Consider the following 22,863-nt stretch of genomic DNA (forward strand, 5'->3'; position numbering starts at 1 on the left):
GCACTGGGCCCTGTACTTCTTATGACTGTGGCTGTGTTTGTGTCTTGCTGGGACAGTTAGTTCCTAGAGGTAAGTTGTCCCCTGATATCACTACTTGGGTGAGGGGTCCTGACGGGTCTCTCACGGCTTCAAATATTCCTATTCAGGCAACAATGGCCGCTTGAGTAGCTGGACACTTACTCACTGCACACACTTCTCCTTGGTGCTCGCTGTCAGCTGATCAACGCCCCGTGACACCATGAAGGGAGCTGAGGGGAAGCACTGTGAGATGGCCTTAGGCTGCTCCTGACTCTCTGACTTCAACCCAGCACTGTGACACGGCAACAGCTGCTCAGACAACCAAGCAAGTGACAGATCCACAGCCAACAGGGCAAGCACATGCCGCACACGGATATACGCGTGCTTGGTGAACAACACGGAGGAAAGGGCTACGAAATTAAGTGGCTGCATCAAGGGGCTTCCAATTTAATATTCACAAATGGTAGACTTCTGAACTGTTCATGACAGATTTTCAGTCTGTAGTTTCTCTCTCTTAATTAAACCAAGTTAGGAGAAACTGCACAGCGGAGGACTACACTTCACAAATGGAAAACTACTCTGCCTGAAAAGGAAAGATGGACTGTATCTGCTACGCTGTGAAGGAAACCTGAGCAAGGTTGCTCACGTGAAATAAGCCAATCAGAAAGACAAACAGTGTACGCTTACACTGTGGTGACTTCCCGTAGTGGTCAAATTCACAGAAACAGAAAACTGAACAGTGGCTGCCAGGGTGTAGGACAGAAAGGAAAGCAAGCTGTTGTCTAAGCAGCTGAGGGCTTCAGTTCTGCCTGCGCAAGACAGCCGAGATGGTCAGTCTGCTTTGTGTACATCATAGTATGTTGTACACCACTGAACAGAACATCTAGAAATGGGTAAGATAAGGCTTTGAAGATATGAAGGGTTTAAGCTTGACCATCAGTAGGAGGAAAAAAAAATGGGATGAAGATGCTAAAGGCTAGGGAGGTGTCATTCCACAAGGACATAAAATAGTATGGATGCTCATGTGACTGAGCATTTTGTTTCAGAGCCCAGGACAGGACTGTGCCTTAGTCATCATGGGAAGCACCTGCATTGGACCCTGCACGTGCCAAAGTAAACAGGTGACTCTTGGTGGGCAGTAGGGAAACCTCCCTAAGGTTTTTGCCCAGAACTCCTGATGAGATGATCCTGTAGGCAAAACCTCACCATTTATGCCAGCAGGCTGGCCTAGGCGGGCCCCTGGACTGCTGGAATATGACCCAGAGTGGAGAGAAACTGAGATCCTGAGGCCAGGCAGGTCGGTGCACTGTGCCAATGGAATGCACCTACAGAAAATCCCTGGGCACTGAGGCTGGACTGCATCTGCCTCTTTGGGCTGGGAGAACTGACCATCTGGATGACTGCTCAGACAGCGCAGCTGAACCTTGTGTCTGTCTTCCTGGACTCCAACCCTGTGCCTTTCAGTGCTGCTAGTTGCATGTGTACTGTGTCATTGTAATGAACCATAACAACACATACAAGAACATTACCATTTCCACTGTATTTTCTAGCTACTCACTGAACCTGAAGATGACCTCAAGGATCACCAACATCATTCAGCACCCTGCAAGAGATTCTGATTATTTCCAAGAAAAATGCTTCACACTTAGCCCCTACCTATCACCCATGGAGCTCAGACTGCTCCCTAGGATTTGCCACCAATTCAGAAGCCCATTTTGGGTCTCTCTGGGTGACACCGGGTGAGCTCTCAACTGCTGAGTATCAGTATATACATTTGGCTGGTTGACTGTACTGATCAGGTTGGGATGGATGAGGCAGGGAATCAGGGCTGGCTTTGGACAAGGGGGTGAAAGCATCACACATGGGCTTTCAGTGAGGAGGGCTGGACACAGACACCAGGTGACAGTCACAAGACTGGTTTACTGTACATCCCATCTTGGGTACAGGAAGGAACACAGCACCTCTTCTAGCGGGCTACAGCACACAGCTGGTAGGGGGGTGGAGACACTACGAAGGAAATCACACCACGCTCACTGGGCCGGGGCTGCCCTTCAGGCACCGAGAAGCTGAAGCGCTGCAGCAGGCAGGTGAAGAACAGGAAGAGCTCCGTGCGGGCCAGGGGCTCCCCGAGGCATATGCGGTGGCCTGTGGGAGTGGACAGGGCACAGTTACATTGAGGCTTGAGCTCCTCCTCACCAAGGCACCCTGGAAGGGATAGCAAGTGTGGTCAACTACAATCACCTGCGGAGAATGGCATGAAGGCCTCACGTTTCACAAAGCGGCCCTCAGCGTCCAGGAAATGTCCAGGGTGGAAGTGGAAGGGCTTCTCCCAGACAGTCTCATCCTTCAGCACTGATGACAGATTGGCGAGGAGCATAGTTCCCTGGCAGGAGACACACAGCATGAACATGGCGTGAGATGCAGGACACAGGAACCCTGACACTTAATATCCACCAGCACACTCTATGAGGCTCACAGGTGGGTGTTGTACAGAGTCACAAGGAGCCTCTAAACTATCTATTAGGCCCAGAAGCTTCTCAGGACCATCCATGAGCACATGGCAAGGCCAGAGGACAGGGATGCCAAGGAAGCCCAGAGTCCCACTTTTCCCCCTAGACACAGGATCCTCCAACAACTCGTCACTTGGGTTAATTCATCCTCCAAATACACTGGGGGATCAGAGAGCACAAGGCAGCACTGTGTGCAGCACGCCACACACACAGATTTGGCCTGCACCAGTGATATCAAGGCCAGGTGGCACAACACTTCTTGCCACACTTGGAAGTGGCCATTCTGGAGAAGGAGGGCGCCAGTCCTACCTTGGGGATGAGGAATCCCTGCACCTCGGTGTCACGAGATGTCATGTGTGGAGCACTCATTGGGGCAATGTCTGCAAAGCGTTGCACCTCGTGAATCACGGCACTGGTGAAGGGCATGTGGGCCTGGTCCGCCATCTCTGGGCATCGATCCTGTCCGATCACTTCATCGATCTCCTTTTGCACATGGCCTGGACAGGTAAGTAACCCCATACAGGTCAGTCCCTGGAGACCAGGCGCTGAGCCTCCATTCTCCAGTGTTAAAGGCTGTGTCCATGTGACAAGGACATCACCCTTTCAGTAGCCTTGGTGGAGCCTCTCCTTTGAACCATGAGTTTCCCAGATCAGCTGTCCTCACTTCTCCTCCTTCCAGTTCCCATCCATTCTGAGCCCAACTTACGCTGCACATCTGGGTGCAGGATCATGAGGAGCAGAGCCCAGTACAATGTGACTGATGTGGTCACCATTCCTGCAGCAAACAGCTCAAGAACTACTAGACGAAGATTCTCATCATTGAAGGTGCTCTTGGAGTTCCCCTGGGCCTGAGACAGGCAGAGAGGGTGGCCTCAGTGAAAAGTGGGAGGAATGGCTCAAATGTCCCCATGCACCACCTCTGGGCACAGAAACTGGGTCTCTGGAAGATGCTGAGGCCCCACGTGGCCTCACACCTCCCGGAACACTTGGCTCACAGACCCTGATCCCTTCTCTCACAGCCCACTCTCACCTTAAGCACCTCCATCAGGAAAGCATCAATCAGATCTCGGGGAGGCTGGTCTGGGTCCCAGCCTGAGTTGTGCTCAGCCAACAGCTCATCATTCAAAGCCATGAAGGACCTCTGTGCAGGGAGGACTTTGGCAGCCACCCATGGGATGCGCAGGAGCAGTGGCATTGAGTTCAATACCTGTGACAGCACAGAGGCAGCCTGGGTGCTTCCTGTGCTCCAGATCCACAGGTGTCATCTCACAGCCAGCCCCCTCCATGGTGACACAAGGCCTGGCACTGCACACCTTTGCCTCAATCCCTCCACAGTGCCAGCGTCAAAGCTCTCTCCTGCTGCTTAGCTACCACAGGAACCTCCTAGCATGGAAATCTCATAAGTATGGGTCACTTCCAGCATGGACACAGGCTCTACTCCTCTCTGCAGCCCTGAGCCTGGGCCTCCTCTCCCATTACTGCTGTCTGCTTGGCCACCACCAGCCCTTTCTTCCTGCAGTGATCCTCCCTGATGCTTTCTTCCCATCCCTTCTGCAGGCATATTAGCTTCTCAGAGCCTTCCTGCAGGAAGCACTCCCTGCATAGATTCTCATCAATCCTGCACCTGAAGCATGAAGGCACTGTCATCCACCATGAAGTCCTCCAGGAATTTCAGCAACCTGACAAAGTTCGGGTCATCATACTCAAAGTGGCGTGCGTAGATGAGGGAGGCAATCACATTGCACACAGCTTTGCTCAGCAGCCCGTAGGGGTGAAAGGGCCGTCCTGGGAGTAGGAATGCATGTTAGAGTTGCCCCCTTTCTCCCAGTGACTTCATTGCACTGTCCCTTCTTTGTGTCCCTGAACCCGTCACCCACCATCATGGCTGGCAAAACCATCACAGAGACAGGCGGCCTCCTCGTTCACCCACTGCTCCAGAGACTTCTTCCCCAGGCCGAAGTTGCGCATGGTGGACACACAGAAGCGCCGCTGCTCACGCCAGGCGGGCCCATAGGGTGCCCCTATAACCCCTGAATGGGAAGCAGTGTCAGTAGCAGAAAGTACTGGAATCCTTGTACCATCAGCCCATCTTGCCTGCTGATCTGACACCAACTTTGTCTCCACCTCAATGCTACAGCTCCTTTTACAGGTTTTATGCCCCAAACACAAGGATGTTAATTGCAATATGAAGTAACCCCTCTTCCCCTTTAGTCACTGTCCCTGGGGTTCTACCCTGATGCCATCTGTGCCCTATTGACCTTTACCTTTGGCTTTTGGTCCAAAGCCAATGACTTCGTTAGTGGGTGTTCTCGGCCGATCTGAGGTGTCCTCGCCTTGGTCCACCAGAGCCTCCCGCACAGCCGCCAGCCCATTGACCACAACCACTGGAGTCCAGGCAAACTGCAGGCTGAACACGTCCCCAAACTGATGTCGCAGCTGGAGGTGGAGGGACAGGGCGCCTGTGAGGCTGGGATTCGCGCCACAATGTGCATCCCCATCTCACTCCCAAGACCTGGAGACCCAGTTCAAAACGTGGAAGAACCAGCTGCACTGTTGTCGGTTTCCTTTTCCTTTATGGTAGTGAAGGTGGCACTGACAGCCTCGCCCCAGCTAGACAAGCACTCTAGCCCACTCCGCGCGGACACCTAGTGTCTGCATGCTGCCGTCACACCTTCTTACGGTCAGATTGATTACTTCAGATCTAGAGCCAACTACCCAAGTGTGTCCTGTGCAGAGGACAATCATTGAAGCCAATTCTGTCCCATTTTTCAGATGAGGAAACTCAGGTTCTCAGATAATACCAGAGAGGGCTAGGACTCCACGGCAGCCAAAGGATCTGACAGTGCTCATAGCACCTCTCACAATGTCAACTTTCTGAATCAAATGCTGCTTAAGACCATCTTGCTCTGCTCCTGCATCCCCAGGTACTTCCCTCTGAGGTATCTAAAGGGGACTGGTGTGTACGAAGCTTCTGTCCCATTTAATCGGGTACCTGTCCCGCTGTACATCCTGCTCAACCTGCTATCCTCTGCCCTCCTGCCCCTTTGCTAATGGAAAGACCAGAGCCTTTTCTGCTCTGCTAGAGTCCTCCTCCACACAGGTCCTTTGCCTCCCTCCTCTTGGGCTATGAGGTCATTCTCTACACAGTGTCTTCACCTAACACTCTCCGCTGTTAGGCCGACAGAGGGTCACCTGGCCTTGGCTGCTCTCCACCACCAGCTTCCTCACCTTATAGCAAGAGTAGGCCATGTTCTTGAGGTCCACCTGCAGCAGGTTGCCCAGCCCAGGCACAGGCACAGGGCCTGGTGGGTAGCGAGCAGCCCAGCGTTGGCGCCGGTGCATCAGGTCCACCAGGAGCAGGAACACAGCCACGGCCACAGCCACAGAGAACAGTGCGTCCCCAGTCAGCAACCCCATGGCTGCCTTTGCGACCACTGGATTCCACTGCACCAATGGAACTTTTACCACCCTAATCAGCCTGAAGCACACTCTACAACTCCCTGCATGTTGCAGCAGACCAGCTGTGCTCTTACAAAGCAGCTAAGGTTGCCCTTTGTCCTCTGTTGTGAGACAACCTCTGTGTTCGTTGTGCAACTGGAGAGTACAGAGAGGGACAAGGACAGAAGAGTTCCACAGGCTCTTGCCCCAAAGTTCCATGGAACTAGACAATCTGGTTATGTGGATTTCATCATTAGGCCATGGTGGATCACTGCTCCAAGAAGCACAGTCAAAAGCAGGGGAAGGTCAGGGAGCTGATAGGCCAAACCAGCAGGACTCTGGCAATGTGCGATGGTTTATCACACTGCACTAAGACAGTTATGCAGGCTCCATGGAGAATTTTGCTGTCCAACATGGATTAACTGGTGTCCAAGGATTCTCAAAAGCAACGTCCAGCAGGTCCAGCTGCTTTCCAGCCTTTCTGACCAGGCCACAGACAAACAGGTCACCCTGAGCCTCTTCTCCATGTGAAGCACACAAGCACACTCACACACAGGGAACCTCGATCTGACCACCCTGGAGGACAGAAACGAAGACCTGTTCCCAGGACACAGATGCCTGAAGAATGTCAGCACCAAGCAGTGCTCATGTCAGGACTCGACCATGAGGAGTCCAGGCTTCTTCTCCGTAGAAGGTGAGAGAGCTTGTGCATCAGAGCCACGGCAGTTCCACTTGTCTTTGTGATACAAGTGGCGTTTTGCTTGGAAAGATGTAAGATTCTTGACTCCTTACTTCAACTCACATTTAACTGGACCTTCCATGGAGAAGCGTGTGCCTTTCTTTCCAGCCACTGTTTCACATCGTCATCTGAAGATTCCTCCTGAGAAGCCCGGCCAACTTGAAAATAATTTACAAAAACCATAATGCAAAACTCATCAGGGCATATTGAGGCTGTGTGATAGCAGCTGCTCCAGCTAGAGAAGGGGATGTGAGTGGGTGGAGCAAAGAGACTTTTAGAGCACAACAGGAGGTTGGAGAAGAGTTTCCAGGCTGGGGACAACGGTTTTCATCCTCAGTGGGGATAAGAGATTGTGCTCAGGGGCCCTGTCTCTGGTCACACATGCAGCCCCTGGACTCCTCGGATGGTGTTTTGGTGCAATTTCTCCCCACATCCAAGCAGCACATGAAGCATGCACTGCACCAGTGGACGAGAGCCAGAGTGCCCCTCACTCTCCTAGATAGCGGTTGCCCAGCGCACCATCCCTATTTGATTTGATGCGCCTCAGTCAGCAAGGTGATTGACTCAGGACATAACAGGCTTTTCTCTTCCCCTGCACCTTGACCAGGTGGTCACTATTGGTAATGACATGGTGCATAGCGCTCATGAGCCCACAACGTCATCTCATGGTGAAGTGTTGGGGGGAAAGTCTGAGCTCAGCCTCATGGCCAGCACCTGTCACTGCCCACTCCAGCCCCACTACACTGCAGCACCGACTTTTCCCAAACATTGCTGAGTCCATGTGTTTCAGCACTGGACCTCCTGTGCTGCTCCTAATCAAAAATCCTCACCCACTGCCCCTCAGCCAGAGCACAGCCACAGGACATTCCCCTGGCTTGGGCAGGAAAGTGGGTATTTTGTGTAAAAAAGCACATGGGAAAAAACTGTTGCTGAGTCACAGTAAACACTGTGAGAAAAAAAATAACAGCATGGAGTACAAATCCCTGTGGGATTAAGAAACAAACTTTCATGCCCCTGTACCTTTGACACTTGCGTTCAGGGCAGCAGGGTGCACAGGCTTCTCTGCACGATGTGGCAGCACTGGGCAAGTGACACAGAAGCTCTACCCCCTTCCTGAATACAGGGACAGGTGTGTCTGGAACACTCTAGGTCACAGGAAAACTGGCCCAGTAGGACAAAGCACAAAGGCCCACACTGCAAGGAAATCTCCTTTCCAGAGCACAGGTCTCTGTTTTCAACCATGGTCACATCTTCCTCATCTTCCGAGTTGGAATTCTTCCAAATCCCACCTAGGTACGCTTGCCCTCTGTTCTAACTATTCCTGCGGCCCTACTTTTTCTCTTTGCAGAAAAAATTCACACAGAAGGAACAGATCTGGATTCACTAGAATTAACATGTGCTAAACACGTTGTGTGACAAGCACACTGCACTGTTACAGAACTCCCATAACATTTCATTGTGGTGACAATCCCCGAGGGACAGACCAACCTGGGACTCACAAATCTCACAGGAACTTGAAAAGGGGAAAAGGTGGCAAGGAATGTTTCTGCAAAAATGATCCAGTATTCCTAAAACACATCAAACTGCTTCAGTGACGGCCTCTTTCATCCCTGTTGCAGCCTCTCCCCTGGTTCACTTTCTCCAAACACTGGGGGAGTGGCTTTTGCACTCACGTGTGATTAGGCCCTTATGGGGCCTGGGTGTTGCTCTGCACCTATCACACAGGTGATGCCACCCTGGGAAGGCAACTCCCCTTTCACCTGGCTTCAGGGGACACAGACACCTCCAGCTTGGCCTCTCAAGTCCAAGTCCTGGACCCACCATCATCCCCAGAGCAGTCTCTGATGACTCACAGAGCAGGGACCATCAGCTGTGGTGCCACCTAGACCTGTTTCTCCCTCCTGGAGGAGACAGAGCTCTGCACGGGCCCCTGGCTCATTCTCCCTCAGCTCTTCAGCTCTGCAGCACGGCATTGCACTGCAGGCTCCACAACCTTTATTATACTTCAGATCTAGAATGTTCCAAAGAATACCATGTGTTTAAAGGATGAGCTTTTAAAAGGCAATTGGAGCATAGGGGTGCTCTCCTCATCAGTGGAGTAGTGCACAGACAAATCCACAGGGAAATGTGCTGTCAGCAGGTTAGGCCTGGAGGGAAGCGGAAATATCGGATTGTGACCCAGCACAGTATGTGTCCCTCCCTGGCTCCTCTCCCGTCTCTGCTTCCCTGCTGCCAAGATGCAAGCAGCTTTTCTCTGCCAACCCTTCCACCACGCCTTTCCTGCACGGCAGACGGCAGGCTGTGCACTCAAGTCTCTACAGGCTGTGAGCTAAAGACCCACGTCCTACTTTAATTCGTGGTCGTACAGTAACGTGTCCAGGGAAGGGGAAACTAAGACAGCATCTGAAAGAGATCACAGCCAGAGAATACTGACCTGGCACAGACAGAGAAACAAGTGTTCTGTCGGGTCCTTCAAAACAGGCTCATTTTGTTGGGGACCACAAATTATAAACTGACACCAATCTATGGTTGAGACAGTGCTTGTCCTGTGTTATGCTCCAGTCAGAATGTAGAAACCGCCCCTCAAGCACAATTTGTACTTGCTGCTTTTACAGCACATATTTTGAATCCACAAACAGAAAGTAAATACACTCCTGCTCCACTGTACTGACACCCATACAGACCCTCCAGCGAGGAGAACTTTCCTGAGAGGCTGAGGGACTTAGCACACCAGTTCCCAGGCCTTGATTATGGCAAACCTGGGGCTAAACAAAGTATTGTGTTGAATCTTGCTGTGCCCTAGATTGTGGGGATCAATAGATGGTCATAATATGTGCCCCACTAAGGGCACTGTTAATATGATAGTTAAACAGAGTCACAGCCTAAAAACTTCAACATGTTTTTACAATCCTTATATTTTCAGCACAGAACTACACTCTAGAAAAAAACTTCCATGCACTTGTGCTTCTGGGTCAGAACCATACTGGTGGCAAATTCATAATCACCATACACCCTGAGGTGTTCCTCGATGTCGGCATTGGTGGGCATGAAGTTGGCCACATAATGATTCATACTCTATACAACAGACACCAAGCTTCAGGCACAAATGTGTGTGCTAGAGGCCATAGTCCTTTAGATGTGAGAATAAAATAACAGTGCAGTACAATAAGGCCTTAAGGATCACTATTGTGTTACCTGATTTTACAGAAGTCCCTAACTTGTCTATAGCCAGTCTGCTCACCTTGCACTATGTGTAGTCTGCTCACCTCTGAAAACATATTAAACATAGTCAGGGGGCTATGCCCCAAAAGAGGACTCTAGACGTAGGTGTTTTACAAAACAAATCATCTGTGTCCCAACCAATGTAGAATTTTGATGAACACCTATAAGGTTGAGATCAATTTTATGATATCCTGGAACAAGTAAATCCTTTTTAAGTATCTCGAGGCTCACTTCTTGTTCTGTGTTACTATATTCACAGTAATTTGTTTCTGTCTTCTGCTTTCTTCTTAGTCTGCACCACAGAAACTCAAACCTTACTGTCTAAAGGCTTTGTAGCCACAGCTCACTGTCATTCAACTTCTGCGATCAAATAAATGAAAGGGAAAAACTGTAAAGGACCATGAATCAAAAACTGTGCATCGGGTCCATCCAAAAGCAGCACTTTTCCATGCCTAGTGTGCTAGTTAGAATGCAGGAAATCCTGCTTTACCAGGATAAGAAGGTTAAGAACTCAATGGTCCCTAAAGCCCTGGCACTCCCAGGGCAGCATGAGATCTTCTGAAGAAATGACAGGGGGGACAAGGTACCCAGGTGTATGAAAGCATGTGAACTTCTTGCTTTTCTGATGCTGTCACCACGACCAGGAATCCAACAGAATTGCCACTGCTGTGCCCTGATTCATTGACCCCTCTAATAATGTGTACACGTGTTCAGTAAATAGTGGCAACCTCAGAGAGTCCTCGCCTTTGCCCATCCTGAGGCACTGACCTCACAATCCCCACTGTGTGCATTCTTAATTTTGTCTTTTATTTCATTCTTGATCATATTCCTCATACAGGTAGCTGAAGGTCTTAGGCAGGTCCCAAGCACAATTCCAATCTGGGCAAACTCTTTCCAAAGTGCCCTCATGGCAACACAAGGCCTCCTGTCACAACCACTGGACTGATTTACCTCTCTGGTCCCTTCTAAGGGACACAGTCCCCTGTGGGGACCTCTCTGCATGCTGCCTCCTCACAGCGATGCATTCCACATTCAGAACAGAGAGAACACAAAACGACCTGACTTTCTTTTAAATTTAATGTTTTTGGAGACAAGGTCTCACTGAATGTAACTCAAGCTGACCTTCATCTCAAAGCAATATTCCTGTCTTTAGCTCTTGAATGTGGGAATTATAGGTGTGTGCCAACATGCCAAGCTTTGAAAATACCTGCTTCTCTACATGCATCCTCTAGAAGTAAAAACGATCCTACATGCAAAACAGTGTTTTTGACAATGGTGATGAAGTTTTTCAGGGCCCCATTCCTTTCTGTTTCAGACAAATGAATAGGGTGAGGGTTGTGTGTTTGGAGTTATGGAAGAAAATTCCAGGACCAAGGGACTCAAAGGTGAGAATTCTATTCATCAGCACTATGAGCTGGACAGCAGTGCTATGCGGCCCCATTCCCCTAATGCTGAGAAATCACACGCCAAACTAGCAGATTCAAACACAGCAAATTTATACTTTAAAGACATGTCATAGCACAGGGGATGTCAGCTTGTGCCAACATGATCTGCTACGGCTACTGGGACTGGGATCACTCCTTTTTATTGGGGTTTTGCCTACATCTCCAATCTCCCAAAAGAGTACATGGCAAAGTCCCAAACAAATGAGACAAGTAGCATGATTTTTAGGGTTCCAGAGGACGAAAATAGAATTCTTAATTCTGGTGGCTGAGACAAACAAGGTGTCTGAGAGGTCCCAATTTATTTAGTATTCAAACAAGGAAGGGGTTAGAGTGGAAAATGCAGGAAACCTGGGAGGAGTTCAAGGACCCCTCCAAGCAACAACAGACAATGCTAAGAGAACTCTGCTAGGAAAAAGTCTCCAGGTGTCCTCAGCTGTCGTCTGTCTTACCCTCTGAGGTGTCTCCTTGTTCTAAGTTCCACCATGCCCAGGCCATGCCACAGCCCTGCACGTGTATTCAGCTTCAATGGTTCCAACATCTTTTGGTCCTGTTTAATAGAATTATATTCCCTGATGTATCATTTAGACATTCCATGCCTGTGCTCTTAAAGTAAGCCTATAATCATGAGAGTTTTTTAAAAACTCAACAGCGAATCTCAAAGGCCTATCCTAGGGAAATCTGCCAAAACTCTTTGCATCTCATGGCTGAGGAGGCAGCGTTTCAAATATTCAGGATTTCTGTTACTTATGGGTCAATAAGACAAAATTCTGAGACTCTGGTTGATGCGGTACATGCTTGAGTATTTCAGGGAGGAGACACATACCTAACTTTGTCTTGCAGAAACAGAAGACAACAAGTGGGTGAACAGAAACATGATAAAGTACTATGGACATGTGGCTCTCAAACTTCCCAGTGTGAGGACCCTAAAGGAAGGGAGAAAGTGAAGAAATAAAGGTAAGAAACAGAAAGCTGAGATCAGATGGAGCCCTCCCTCCAGAGGGGAGGAAAGGCTTTGCTCATCCAATGCAGTCTGTCGATTTATACAGCTAGCAACTTAAAGTTAGGTGATACCCTGTTATCCAGCCATCTGCCTCCATGGTACCCTAAGGCTGTGGTACTCTCTGGACTGGAGCACCTGTTTGCCTGGTGTGCTCCCTTGCACTCAGGGTATTCTTTGGACCCTCCAATCTTAGGCTCCACACCTGTGATCACTAGTTCAGCCACTTTCAAGAAAACTACAACCATCCATTAATTGTGCATTTCAGCTATGGCCTGTGAAGGTCCACTGTAAAATAACTTGTGTGTTCACTGTAAAATTTCTGACTGTTTCAAATGTTTCCATTTCAAATGTTTCCATCAAATGTTTCCAAAGTAAGGAGGGGCATTTCTTCCAAGGTGGCCAGTGACTGATAATACTTTTTCTGTAGAGGACAGAGAACAGCAGAAAACCACCGGTTTTCTCTCTGCTTGAGTCTTAGGTTGACTCCAAGACAAGAGATAAGATACCAAAAGAGAATCACGGGGCCTGTGGTTTTAGATCAACGGCATAAGCACCTACCTGGTAAGTGTGAGGTCATGAGTTCCATCCCCGGCACACAAACAAACAAAAAAAAAAAAAAAAAACCCAGTCACATTTGCCATCCACCACCTGACCCCACTGGGCTCCAGACACCTGCAAAACGCCCATCAAAGCCGCCCATTCCTCGTGGCCCAGGCCTCCCTCCTGCCTCCTCCGGGACAGAAACCCCCACTTCTGCGGAGCTGGAGAATTCTCTGCGGCGATTCCCAGACCCAGCTGCCCTCACCGCGTCCTGCATCTTCCCACTCCGAGCCTCTGGGAAGCCCGCCAGGCATCTGCCCTTCAAACAGCGCCCAGCTGCCACTGCAGCGCCTCAGGCTCAGGTCACAGGGCCACAGCGCGACAGCGACACCTGCTGGGCGGCCCTGGACCCCGCTGCTCCCCTCTCCCGGGTGCCGGGAGCCCGGCTCCATCCCGGGGCAGCGGGAGCCACCAGGTCCCCGCGGGGCTCGGCGCCTGCGGTGCTGGGAGCCGCCTCCGCCCTTCTGCAGGACACAGCGCCGGCCTCCCGCTCAGCCTTCCGCACAGAGCCCGGCGGCCGAGGACGCGGCGGGACTGGGGACCCACGATGGCCTCACCCCGGGGCGGGAAGGCTGGCGGCCCTCAGGAGGCTGGAGCCTGGAGCCCCGGCTCGCGGTCTCCCGGGGTGACGGTCCCTGCTGTCCCGCGCAGGTCGCCCCGGTGAGGAGAGACTGAAGCTGTGAGGCTGCACTGGAAGGATGCTTAGGAGAAGCCTCTATAAGGGGGAACCTCGGCCTGCTCCCGGGATTTGTAGTTAGCTGGTTCGCAGACTTGCAACGCCCTTTGGGAGTTGTAGTCCAGTCATTTCTACACAGTGGGGGACGGGGTGGAGAGGGAGGGTTTCCTCCTGCCTACTGCGGGCTCCGAAGGGAGGCGGTAAGGTAACTCATGTCATGGGAGGAAATGGTCGGAGTAAAGCGAGCTTTCTATTACTGATGACAGAAATAAAAAAAATGAAACTATAGGATGACATATTTCAGTACAATTAAATAGACTGCTAACCAAATTTTCTCTGTGTACCCGTTCATGAATGAAGAAGTCAAGACGATGCCATGAAACAAAAGTTGAGGGAGTTCATTATCAGCTGCCCTGCCTGCCTCGGAATGTGCTGTAGGAGGAGCTGTCCAAGCGGAAGTGAAACCACAGCAGACCAGGGAAGAAACAACGCTGGACAAGGGAACAACAGAGGCGAATGTAAAAGCATTGCAGAGTTTTCACGTTGGTTTTCCTCATTTTACACCTACCTCATTTAAGAAATACATAAAAAATTACACATGATGTTAATGAGTGTGTAATGTACACAGGTGTAATGTGGATAAAAAGCAAATGGTTAGAAACAGTGGAGTTTTTAAACTATAAACATAAACAAACAGTTATCTCAGGAGGCTAAAAGCATAGGATCTGAAGTTCAAACCTAGCCATGTGAAAATGAAATTGAAAAAGAATCACACTTAAAATGGCATGAAAAAGAATGAAATTTGGCAAGTAAGTAATCCAAAAACTGAAGTGAAAACTAAAGCATTGCTAAAAAAAGTTAAAGACAATGGCAATAAAGATTTTAGGAATTAAACAGAATGAAACTATGACAGTAGTTTTTATTGTTCATGGGATGAGATAAAGTATCCTTTGCATTTTACAGAGCCCAAAGTGATCTATACATTTATTACAATTCTCATCAACCTCCCAACACGGTTATGTTTTCTTTTACTTTTGCAGAAATGGAAAAATGTTCTCTAAACTTCTTATGGAATGTCTGAGGACCCCAAACACAAAAACAATCTTGAAATAGAACAAGGGTGGAAGTCTCACATTTTCTGATTCACAAATAGTACAGATGCTCCTGGATCAGTGTCCTGCTAGGCCCACCATGAATTGAAAATGAATCAAACACCTCTTACCTGCTGAGCAGCACAGCGCTGTGGCACCTGAAGGGCACCAGTGCTCCATCCTGGTGACCCTCTGATGTACTGGGAGTTACACCCACTGCCACTGCCCAGCATGCCCAGAAAGTGGTGCACACTGGTAGCTTAAGAAAAGGGGCAAAATTCAAAACTGGAAATAGATTGTCTACAGAATGTATACGGCATTTGTATAATCCCAAAATCCTGCTATCTGCCGAAAGAGGAAGGAAACCTGAAGACACTCCCTCAAGTGGAATAAGTCAGTCAAACAGACACACAGACAGGATTCCACTTTGATGACTTCCCTATGGATATCATTTTCACAGATACAGGGGTGGTGGTTGCCAAGGGGTGGCGAGGAGGGCACAGGCGCTGCTGTGTGAGGAGCTGAGGGCTTCAGCTTTCCGTGGTGAAGACAGCTGCGGGTGGTCAGTGAGCTCTTTGTCCATTATTAATACATCTGACAGCACTGCAGAACGCTGGAAAATGGGTAAGGTGAGGCTGGAAGTGGAGCTGACTGGCAGAGCATCTGCTGGCTGCACACAAAGCTTAGAGTTTGACCCTCAGCATGAGCAAAAAAGAAAAAAGTAGTAGAGGAAGATGCTAAAGGTTTGGTAGATGTCATTCCACAACAAAATTAAAGCATGAGGATACTCCTATGACTGTGAGCATCTTGCAGTAAGAGTCTGGCACAGGACAGACTCAATTACCATGGGAGGCTCCTGCATTGAACACTGCATGTGCCAACACACACATTTGTCTCCTAGTGGGCAGTAGGGAAGCTTCTAAGCTTCCTAAAGCTTTGACTGATTCCCCCTGATGGGATGATCCTGAAGGAGCTGTAGCAAAATGTCACCAATTATGCCAGTAGCCTGGCCTAAGTGGGTCCTGGACTGCCTCAATATGACCCAGAGGGGATGGAAACTGAGTCCCTGAGGTCAGCCATGTCTGTACACCGTGCCAATGGAATGCACCTCAAGAAAACCCCTGGACACCATGGCTGGACTGCATTTGCCCTGATAAGGAGTGCCCACTGTGTCAGGTACCCCTTGTGGCTCGGAGAACTGACCCTCTGGGTACTCTCGTCAGAAAGCACTGCTAAATCTTTTATCTGACTTTCTGGACCCCAACCCTGTGCCTTTCATGGCCCCTGATTTGGACGTGTATTTTGTCACTATAATAAACCATAACAACGAGTACAACAACATTGCCATGCCTACTGTATTTTCTAGCTACTCACTGAACTGAGGGTGACCCTGGGGACCTCCCACACCATCTAGCCCCCTTTCAGGGATTGTATTTATTCCTGAGAGAAACCTCTTAACACTCACTCACCACTTACCTGACACCCATGGAGCTCAGACTGCTGCTTAGGGATTGCCACCAACTCACAAGCCTGTCTTCGGTCTCCATGGGTGACCTGGGTGAGTTGTCACATACTGAGTATAAGCAGATGCACTCCTCATATGGTGACTACAGTGATGAGGTCAGAATAGGGCAGGGAATCAGGGCTGGCTTTAGACATGTGGAAGAAAGCATCACACGTGGGCTTTGAGTAAGGAGGACTCAATACAGACACCAGGTGAGTCACAGACTGGATTATTGTACATTAAGTCCTTAATCTAGGGTACAGTGGGGCACAGTGCATCCTCTAGCGGAGCACAGCACAGAGCTGGTAGGGGGATGGAGTCACTACGAAGGCAGGTACACCGCGGTCACTGGGCCGGGGCTGCCCTTCAGGCACCGAGAAGCTGAAGTGCTGCAGCAGGGAGGTGAAGAACAGGAAGAGCACCATGCGGGCCAGGGGCTCCCCGAGGCATATGCGGGGACCTGTGGGTGGGACAGGGATCAATGAGACTGAATCCAAAGCCTCTCCCCACTGTGGCACCCAGGAAGGGGAGAGAAAAGATGGTCCACTGCAATCACCTGCGGAGAATGGCATGAAGGCCTCACGTTTCACAAAGCGGCCCTCAGCGTCCAGGAAGTGTCCTGGGTGGAAGTGCAAGGGCTTCTCCCAGACAGTCTCATCCTTCAGCACTGATGACAGGTTGGCGAGGAGCGTCGTGCCCTGGCAGGAGACACATGGCATGAATGTGGCCTGAGATGCAGGCACAGGAACCCTGACACTTAATATCCACAAGCATATTGTATGAGGCTCACAGGCAGGTGGGGTACAGAGTCACAAGGAGACTCTCAACTATCTATTAGGCCAAGAAGTTTCTCAGGACTATCCATGAGCACATGGCAAGGCCAGAGGACAGGGATTCCAAGGGTGCCCACAGTCCCAATTTTCCCTGTGTGCACAGGATCCTCTAACAACTCATTACTTGGGTTAATTCATCCTCCAACTACACTGGGGGATCAGCGGGCATAGAACAGCATGGGCTGCTGTACCACTCACACAGGTTGGGCCTGGCAGCAGCAATGGTAACGTGACCCAGGTGACAGAACACTTCCTGGCCACACCTGGGAGTGGCCATGCTAGGGAAGGAGCACCCCAAACCTACCTTGGGGATGAGGAAGCCTTGCACCTCAGTGTCACGAGATGTCATGTGGGGAACACCCATTGGGACGATGTCTGCAAAGCGCTGCACCTCATGAATCACGGCATTGGTGAAGGGCATGCGGGCCTGGTCCTCCATCTCTGGGCGCCGCCCCTGCCCTATTACTTCATCAATCTCCTGTTGCACACGACCTGGACAGACAAGGGTTCCCACGGCAGGTCAGTCCCTCGAGACTAGACTCTGACCCTCTCCATGCCTTGTTCAGTGCTGTGTCCAGTTGAGCTGAATATCACATTTCATGTGCCATGGCCAAGCCTCAGCTTGGAACCATAAGTTTCTAAGATCAGCTGTCCTCACTTATCCTCCATTGAGTTCCCATCCATTCCCAGCCCAGCTCACGCTGCACATCTGGGTGCAGGATCATGAGGAGTAGAGCCCAGGACAATGTGACTGCTGAGGTCCCCATTCCAGCAACAAACAGCTCAAATAGGAGTAGACGAAGGTTCTGATCATTGAAGGTGCTCTCGGAGTTCCCCTGGGCCTGAGACAGGCAGAGAGGGTGGCCTCAGTGGAAAGTGGGACGAATGGCACAAATGTCCCCATGCACCACCCCTCAGCACAGAAGCTGGGGCTCTGGGAGATGCTGAGGCCCCACCTGGCCTCACACCTCCCGGAACACTTGGCTCACACACCCTGATCCCTTCTCACAGCCCACTCTCACCTTATGCATCTCGGTCAGGAAAGCATCAGTCAGATCTCGGGGAGGCTGGTCTGGGGCCCAGCCTGTGTTGTGCTCAGCCAACAGCTCATTATTCAAGGCCATGAAGGACCTCTGTGCAGGCAGGACTTTGGCAGCCACCCATGGGATGCGTAGGAGCAGTGGCATTGAGTTCACTACCTGTGACAGCACAGAGGCAGCCTGGGTGCTTCCTGTGCTCCAGACCCACAGGTGCCATCTCACACCCAGCCCCCTCCATGGTGACACAAGGCCTGGCACTGCACACCTTTGCCTCAATCCCTCCACAGTGCCAGCGTCAAAGCTCTCTCCTGCTGCTCAGCTGCCACAGGAACCACCTACTACGGAAATCTCATGAGCTTGTGTCATTTCCAGCATGGACACAGGCTCTACTCCTCTCTGCAGCCCTGACCTCAGCCACCTCTCCCATTACTGTTGTCTGATTCGCCACCACCAGCCCTTTCTCCCTGCAGTGATCCTCCCTCATGCTTTCTTCCCATCCCTCCTGCAGGCAAATTATCCTCTCAGAGCCCATCTGGAGGACGCTGTCCCTCTAGACTCCCCTCAATCCTGTACCTGAATCTTTAAGCTGAAGTCCTCCCTCAAGCTGTCTTCCAGGAATTCTAACAGCCTGAGGACCATCGGGTCATCATAATCGAAGCGGCGCGCATAGATGAGGGAGGAGATCACGTTGCATACTGCTTTGTTCAGCAGGGCTTTGGGGCAAAAGGGCTGTCCTGCAAATAGAAATGAAGGTCGTTTTGCTGCCACTTCTCTCTAACCCTTCTGTACACAGTCCCTTCCTTGTGTCCCTGAACCCATCACCCACCAGCATGGTTGGCGAAAGCAGCACACAGGCAGGCGGCCTCCTCGGTCACCCACTGCTCCAGGGACTTCTTCCCCACGCCGAAGTTGCGCAAAGTGGACACAGAGAAGCGTCGCTGCTCACGCCAGGCAGGTCCATAGTAGGCTCCAAAAACGCCTGGAATGTGGAGCTCAAGTCAGGACCAGAAAGTACTAACCTGTGCCCTTGCATCCTCCCCTCACTCCTGGCTGCTGAACAGACACAAATTTTGCCTCCACCACTGTGAAACAGATCCTTTTCTGACCTCATACCCAGAGGACAGGGATTTACATTGTCCCTTGAACATATTACTGTGCACCTTAGACCTGTGCACTTGTCACTACCCCAAGGATACCCTGATGTCATCTGTGACCTATGGACCTTTACCTTGGGATTTTGGTCCAAAGCCCAGTAGTGTACTGCTGGGCAGTGTGGGCCGATCTGAGGTGTCCTCGCCGTGGTTCACCAGAGCTTCTCGCACAGCCTTCACTCCATTGACCACGACCACAGGAGTCCAGGCAAACTGCAGGCTGAACACGTCCCCAAACCGCTGTTGCAGCTACAAGTGGAGGGATAGGGCACCTGTGAACCTGGGACTGTTGGCATAATGCATGTCCCAGCCTCACTGCCAAGACATGGAACCGCAGTTCAAGCAGTGCAAACACCAGATCTACTGCCTCCTCTCTTCTGTTTGCCGTTTTCTTCTCCTTTTTCTTTATGAGAGTGATGAGGGCGCTCTTGGCCTCATTCTTGCCATACCAGCACTCTGGGCCAACCACTGCCCAACACCTAGCGTCTGCAGGCTCCGGCCATATATCTTAAGTTCAGAACAACCACCTTACACCCGATCTGACAGCCCAGCTAGGGCCCCAGCAGAGTGCAGAAAGTGTTGGTGAAATATGGACACAGGGTCTTAGCCTCTCTCGTTCCTCAGATGAGGAAGCTCAGGTTCACAGATGGAAACAGACAGGACCAGGATTCAGTGTAGGCAAAAAGATTTGATATTAGAGATAGAACTTCTTTCAATATCAATTTCCTGAATCCAGTGCTGCTTAGGATTCCCTTGCCCTCATCCCCAGCCCCAAGCCCTTCCCTCTGATGTCATCAGAATGGTCTCAGGTGCTATGAAAATTCTGATCCATCAAATTGGATGCCAGTCCCACTACCCCCTCCTACTCAACTTCTCCTTTGTCCTCCCACTCCTCTCATTATGGAAAGTTCAGTGTTCTCTGCCTGGGTGGAGTCCTTCCCAGGACAGACCCTCTACTTCCCTCCTCAGATAAAACCATGTCCTTGTCCAGCATTGGCTTCAAGCACCACTATTACTAGAGGGGTGTCACCTGATCTTTGCTGCTCTCCACCACCAGCTCCCCCACCTTGTAGCAGGAGTACGCCATATCCTCAAAGTCCACCTGCAGCAGGTTACCAAGTCCAGGGACTGGAACAGGGCCTGGTGGGTAGCGAGCAGCCCAGCGTTGCCACCGGTGCATCAAGTCCACCAAGAGCAAAAAGACGGCCACGGCCAGAGCCACAGAGAACAGTGCATCCCCAGTCAGCAGCCCCATGGCTGCCAGCAACTCTGATCAAAAGGAGCTTTTACCACTCTGGGAAGTTAGAGGCACAGAGCACATTCTACCTCTCCCTGCATATTGGAACTGGCCAGCTGTCCTCTTATAAAGCAGCTAAGCCTGTCCTTTGTCCTGTGCTGTGGGACAACCTCTCCATTCATTGTGCAACCAAGGGGGCAGAGAAGTACCAGAACAGAAGTGTTCCACAGGTCGTAGCCCTTCTGCCTCTTCCTTTTGATACACAGGGCAAGGTAGAGTCCTGGGAGGAGCTCCATGGCACTAGACACATTGGGTATGTGGGTTTCAGCCTTAACCCATGGTGGATCACTGCTCTGAGAAGCACAGTGAGAAGCAGACGTCAGGGAGCTGACAGACTGTACCAGCAGGACTTTAGTGACATGAGACGGCTTGTCACACTGCAGTAAGACTGTTTTTGCAGACTCCATGGAGAACGCTGCTGCCCAACAGGGATTAAGTCGTGTACAAGGATTCTGAAAACTGCCTCCAGCAGGTTCAGTTGCTTTATGGCCTCTCTGAGCAGGTCACAGACAGACAAGTGAGCGTGTGCCTATTTACCAAGCGAAGCACACAAGCCCACTCACACACAGGGAACCTCAACCGCACCACCCTCGAAGACAGAAACCCAAGATCTGTTCTCATACTACCAATGAAGGGTCTCAGCCCTGAGCCATGCTCATGTCAGGTCTGCTCCATGAGCCCCAGAGGGTTCTTCCCTTAGGAGACGAGACCCTGTGGGCCACACAGCCACGGCACTTCAGGTTACTTTTCCTTCTGATTTAAGCAAAGCCTTGCTGAGACAGATGTAAGATTTTTTTTTCTTTTTTCTTTTTGACACACGCTCTCATTATGTAGTTCAGGCTGGCTCGAGCTCACTTTGTAGACCAGGCTGGTCTCAAAATTGCAAAGATGTCTTGTCTTAGCTTTCTGAAGGCTGGGATTATGGGTGTGCACCACCATGCCCAGCGAGAGGTAAAATTCTTCACTCCTTATTTCAGTTCACATTTTATTCGACTTTCCATGGAGGAGCCTGTGCTCTTCTTGCAAGCTTCTTGTTTGAAAGCCTCATCTGCAGATTCCTCTGAGAAGGCCAGGCAACTTAAAAATAATTTAACAAATAACAATGCAAAACCCATGAGGGTCTAGTGAGTATGTGTCACAGTAGATACACAGTAGGTCTTCTGGCTACAGAAGGGGAGGCGAGAGGGTTGAGTAAAGAGACTTTTAGGGCAAAAAGGAGGTTAGGAAGGGGTTTCCAGGCCAGGAACAACCATCATTCATAGTCATAGGAGTAGCAGGTCATGCTCAAGGGCCCTGACTCTGGCCACACCTGCAGCTCCTGGGCTCCTCAGATGGTGTTTTGCTGCAGTTTCTCCCCACATCCAAGCAGCACGTGAAGCATGCACTGCACCAGTGGACGAGAGCCAGAGTGCCCCTCACTCAACTAGGCAGCGGTTCCTCAGCCCACCATCCCTATTTAAATTTGGTGCATCTCAGTCAGCAGTGTGACTGATAAAGGACATAACAGGCTTTTCGATTTCCCGACACCTTGACCAGGTGGTCACTATCGGTAATGACAGGGTGCATAGCACTTATAAGCCAACAACATCATCTACTGGTGAAGAGTTAGGGGAAAAGTCTGAGCTCAGCCTCATGGCCAGCACCTGTCACTGCCCTGTTCAGCCCCACAGATTGCAACACCGACTTTCCCAAACATTGCTGAATCCATGTGTTTCAGCACTGGACCTCCTGTGCGACTCCTAATCAAAAATCCACCACCCATTGCCCCTCAACCGGAGCACAGCCACAGGACATTCCACTGGCTTGTGCAGGAAAGTGGGTATTTTGTGTAAAAAATGCATGTGGGAAAAACACTGTTGCTGAATCACAGTCAACACAGTGAGAGAAAAAAAAAAACAGCAGAGTACAAACCCCTGTGGGGTTAAGAAACAAACTTTCACCCCCCTCTAACTTTGACCCTTGCATTCAGGGAGGCAGGGTACACAGGGTGCTTTGCATGATGTGGTAGCACTGTGCAACTGACACAGAAGCTCTACCCACTTCCTGAATACAGGGACAAGTGTGTCTGGTACACTTTAATTCACAGGAGAACGGGCCCAGTAGGACCCAGCAAAAAGGCCCACACTGCAAGGAAATCTGCTTTCCAGAGCACAAATCTCTGCTTTCAACCAGGCTCACATCTTCCTCTTCTTCTGAGTTGGAATTCTTCTCAAATCCCAAATAGGTACTCTTGCCGTCTACCCTACCTATTCCTGCAGCCCTACTCTTTCTCCTTGAAGGAAAAGCTCACACAGAGGAA

General features: G+C 50.6%; 2 protein-coding genes across 4 annotated transcripts; both read right to left on the reverse strand.

Moving 5' to 3' along the window:
• Positions 1–1,918: 1,918 nt before the first annotated feature.
• On the reverse strand, positions 1,919–6,851 carry LOC100715799 (cytochrome P450 2D16-like). The gene is made up of 9 exons (XM_003470532.5): positions 5,757–6,851; positions 4,793–4,964; positions 4,406–4,558; positions 4,153–4,313; positions 3,559–3,735; positions 3,235–3,376; positions 2,838–3,025; positions 2,260–2,401; positions 1,919–2,163 (listed from the first exon to the last, which is right to left on the reverse strand). The coding sequence occupies exons 1-9, from the start codon at positions 5,943–5,945 to the stop codon at positions 1,985–1,987; spliced, it is 1,503 nt and encodes a 500-aa protein (XP_003470580.2). The 5' UTR covers positions 5,946–6,851; the 3' UTR covers positions 1,919–1,984.
• A 7,696-nt stretch (positions 6,852–14,547) lies between these two features.
• On the reverse strand, positions 14,548–20,656 carry LOC100715321 (cytochrome P450 2D16-like). Of its 3 annotated transcripts, XR_010045704.1 has the most exons (10): positions 20,298–20,656; positions 19,345–19,516; positions 18,943–19,095; positions 18,690–18,850; positions 18,099–18,275; positions 17,777–17,918; positions 17,381–17,568; positions 16,800–16,941; positions 16,216–16,703; positions 14,548–15,352 (listed from the first exon to the last, which is right to left on the reverse strand). XR_010045704.1 is itself a non-coding variant. In XM_063243645.1 (9 exons), exons 1-9 carry the CDS (start codon positions 20,520–20,522, stop codon positions 16,525–16,527), a joined length of 1,539 nt encoding a protein of 512 aa, XP_063099715.1. In that variant the 5' UTR covers positions 20,523–20,656; the 3' UTR covers positions 14,548–16,524. The 3 variants fall into 3 exon arrangements, 2 of the variants coding, with proteins under 2 accessions (XP_063099715.1, XP_003470578.2); XM_063243645.1 differs by having other exon boundaries at positions 14,548–16,703; XM_003470530.5 differs by having other exon boundaries at positions 14,548–16,703; positions 20,334–20,647.
• Positions 20,657–22,863: the final 2,207 nt, after the last annotated feature.

This window comes from Cavia porcellus, unplaced genomic scaffold (genome assembly GCF_034190915.1).
Source record: "Cavia porcellus strain 051 isolate PalLab524CR breed Dunkin Hartley unplaced genomic scaffold, mCavPor4.1 scaffold_40, whole genome shotgun sequence".
Classification (NCBI taxonomy): domain Eukaryota; kingdom Metazoa; phylum Chordata; class Mammalia; order Rodentia; family Caviidae; genus Cavia; species Cavia porcellus.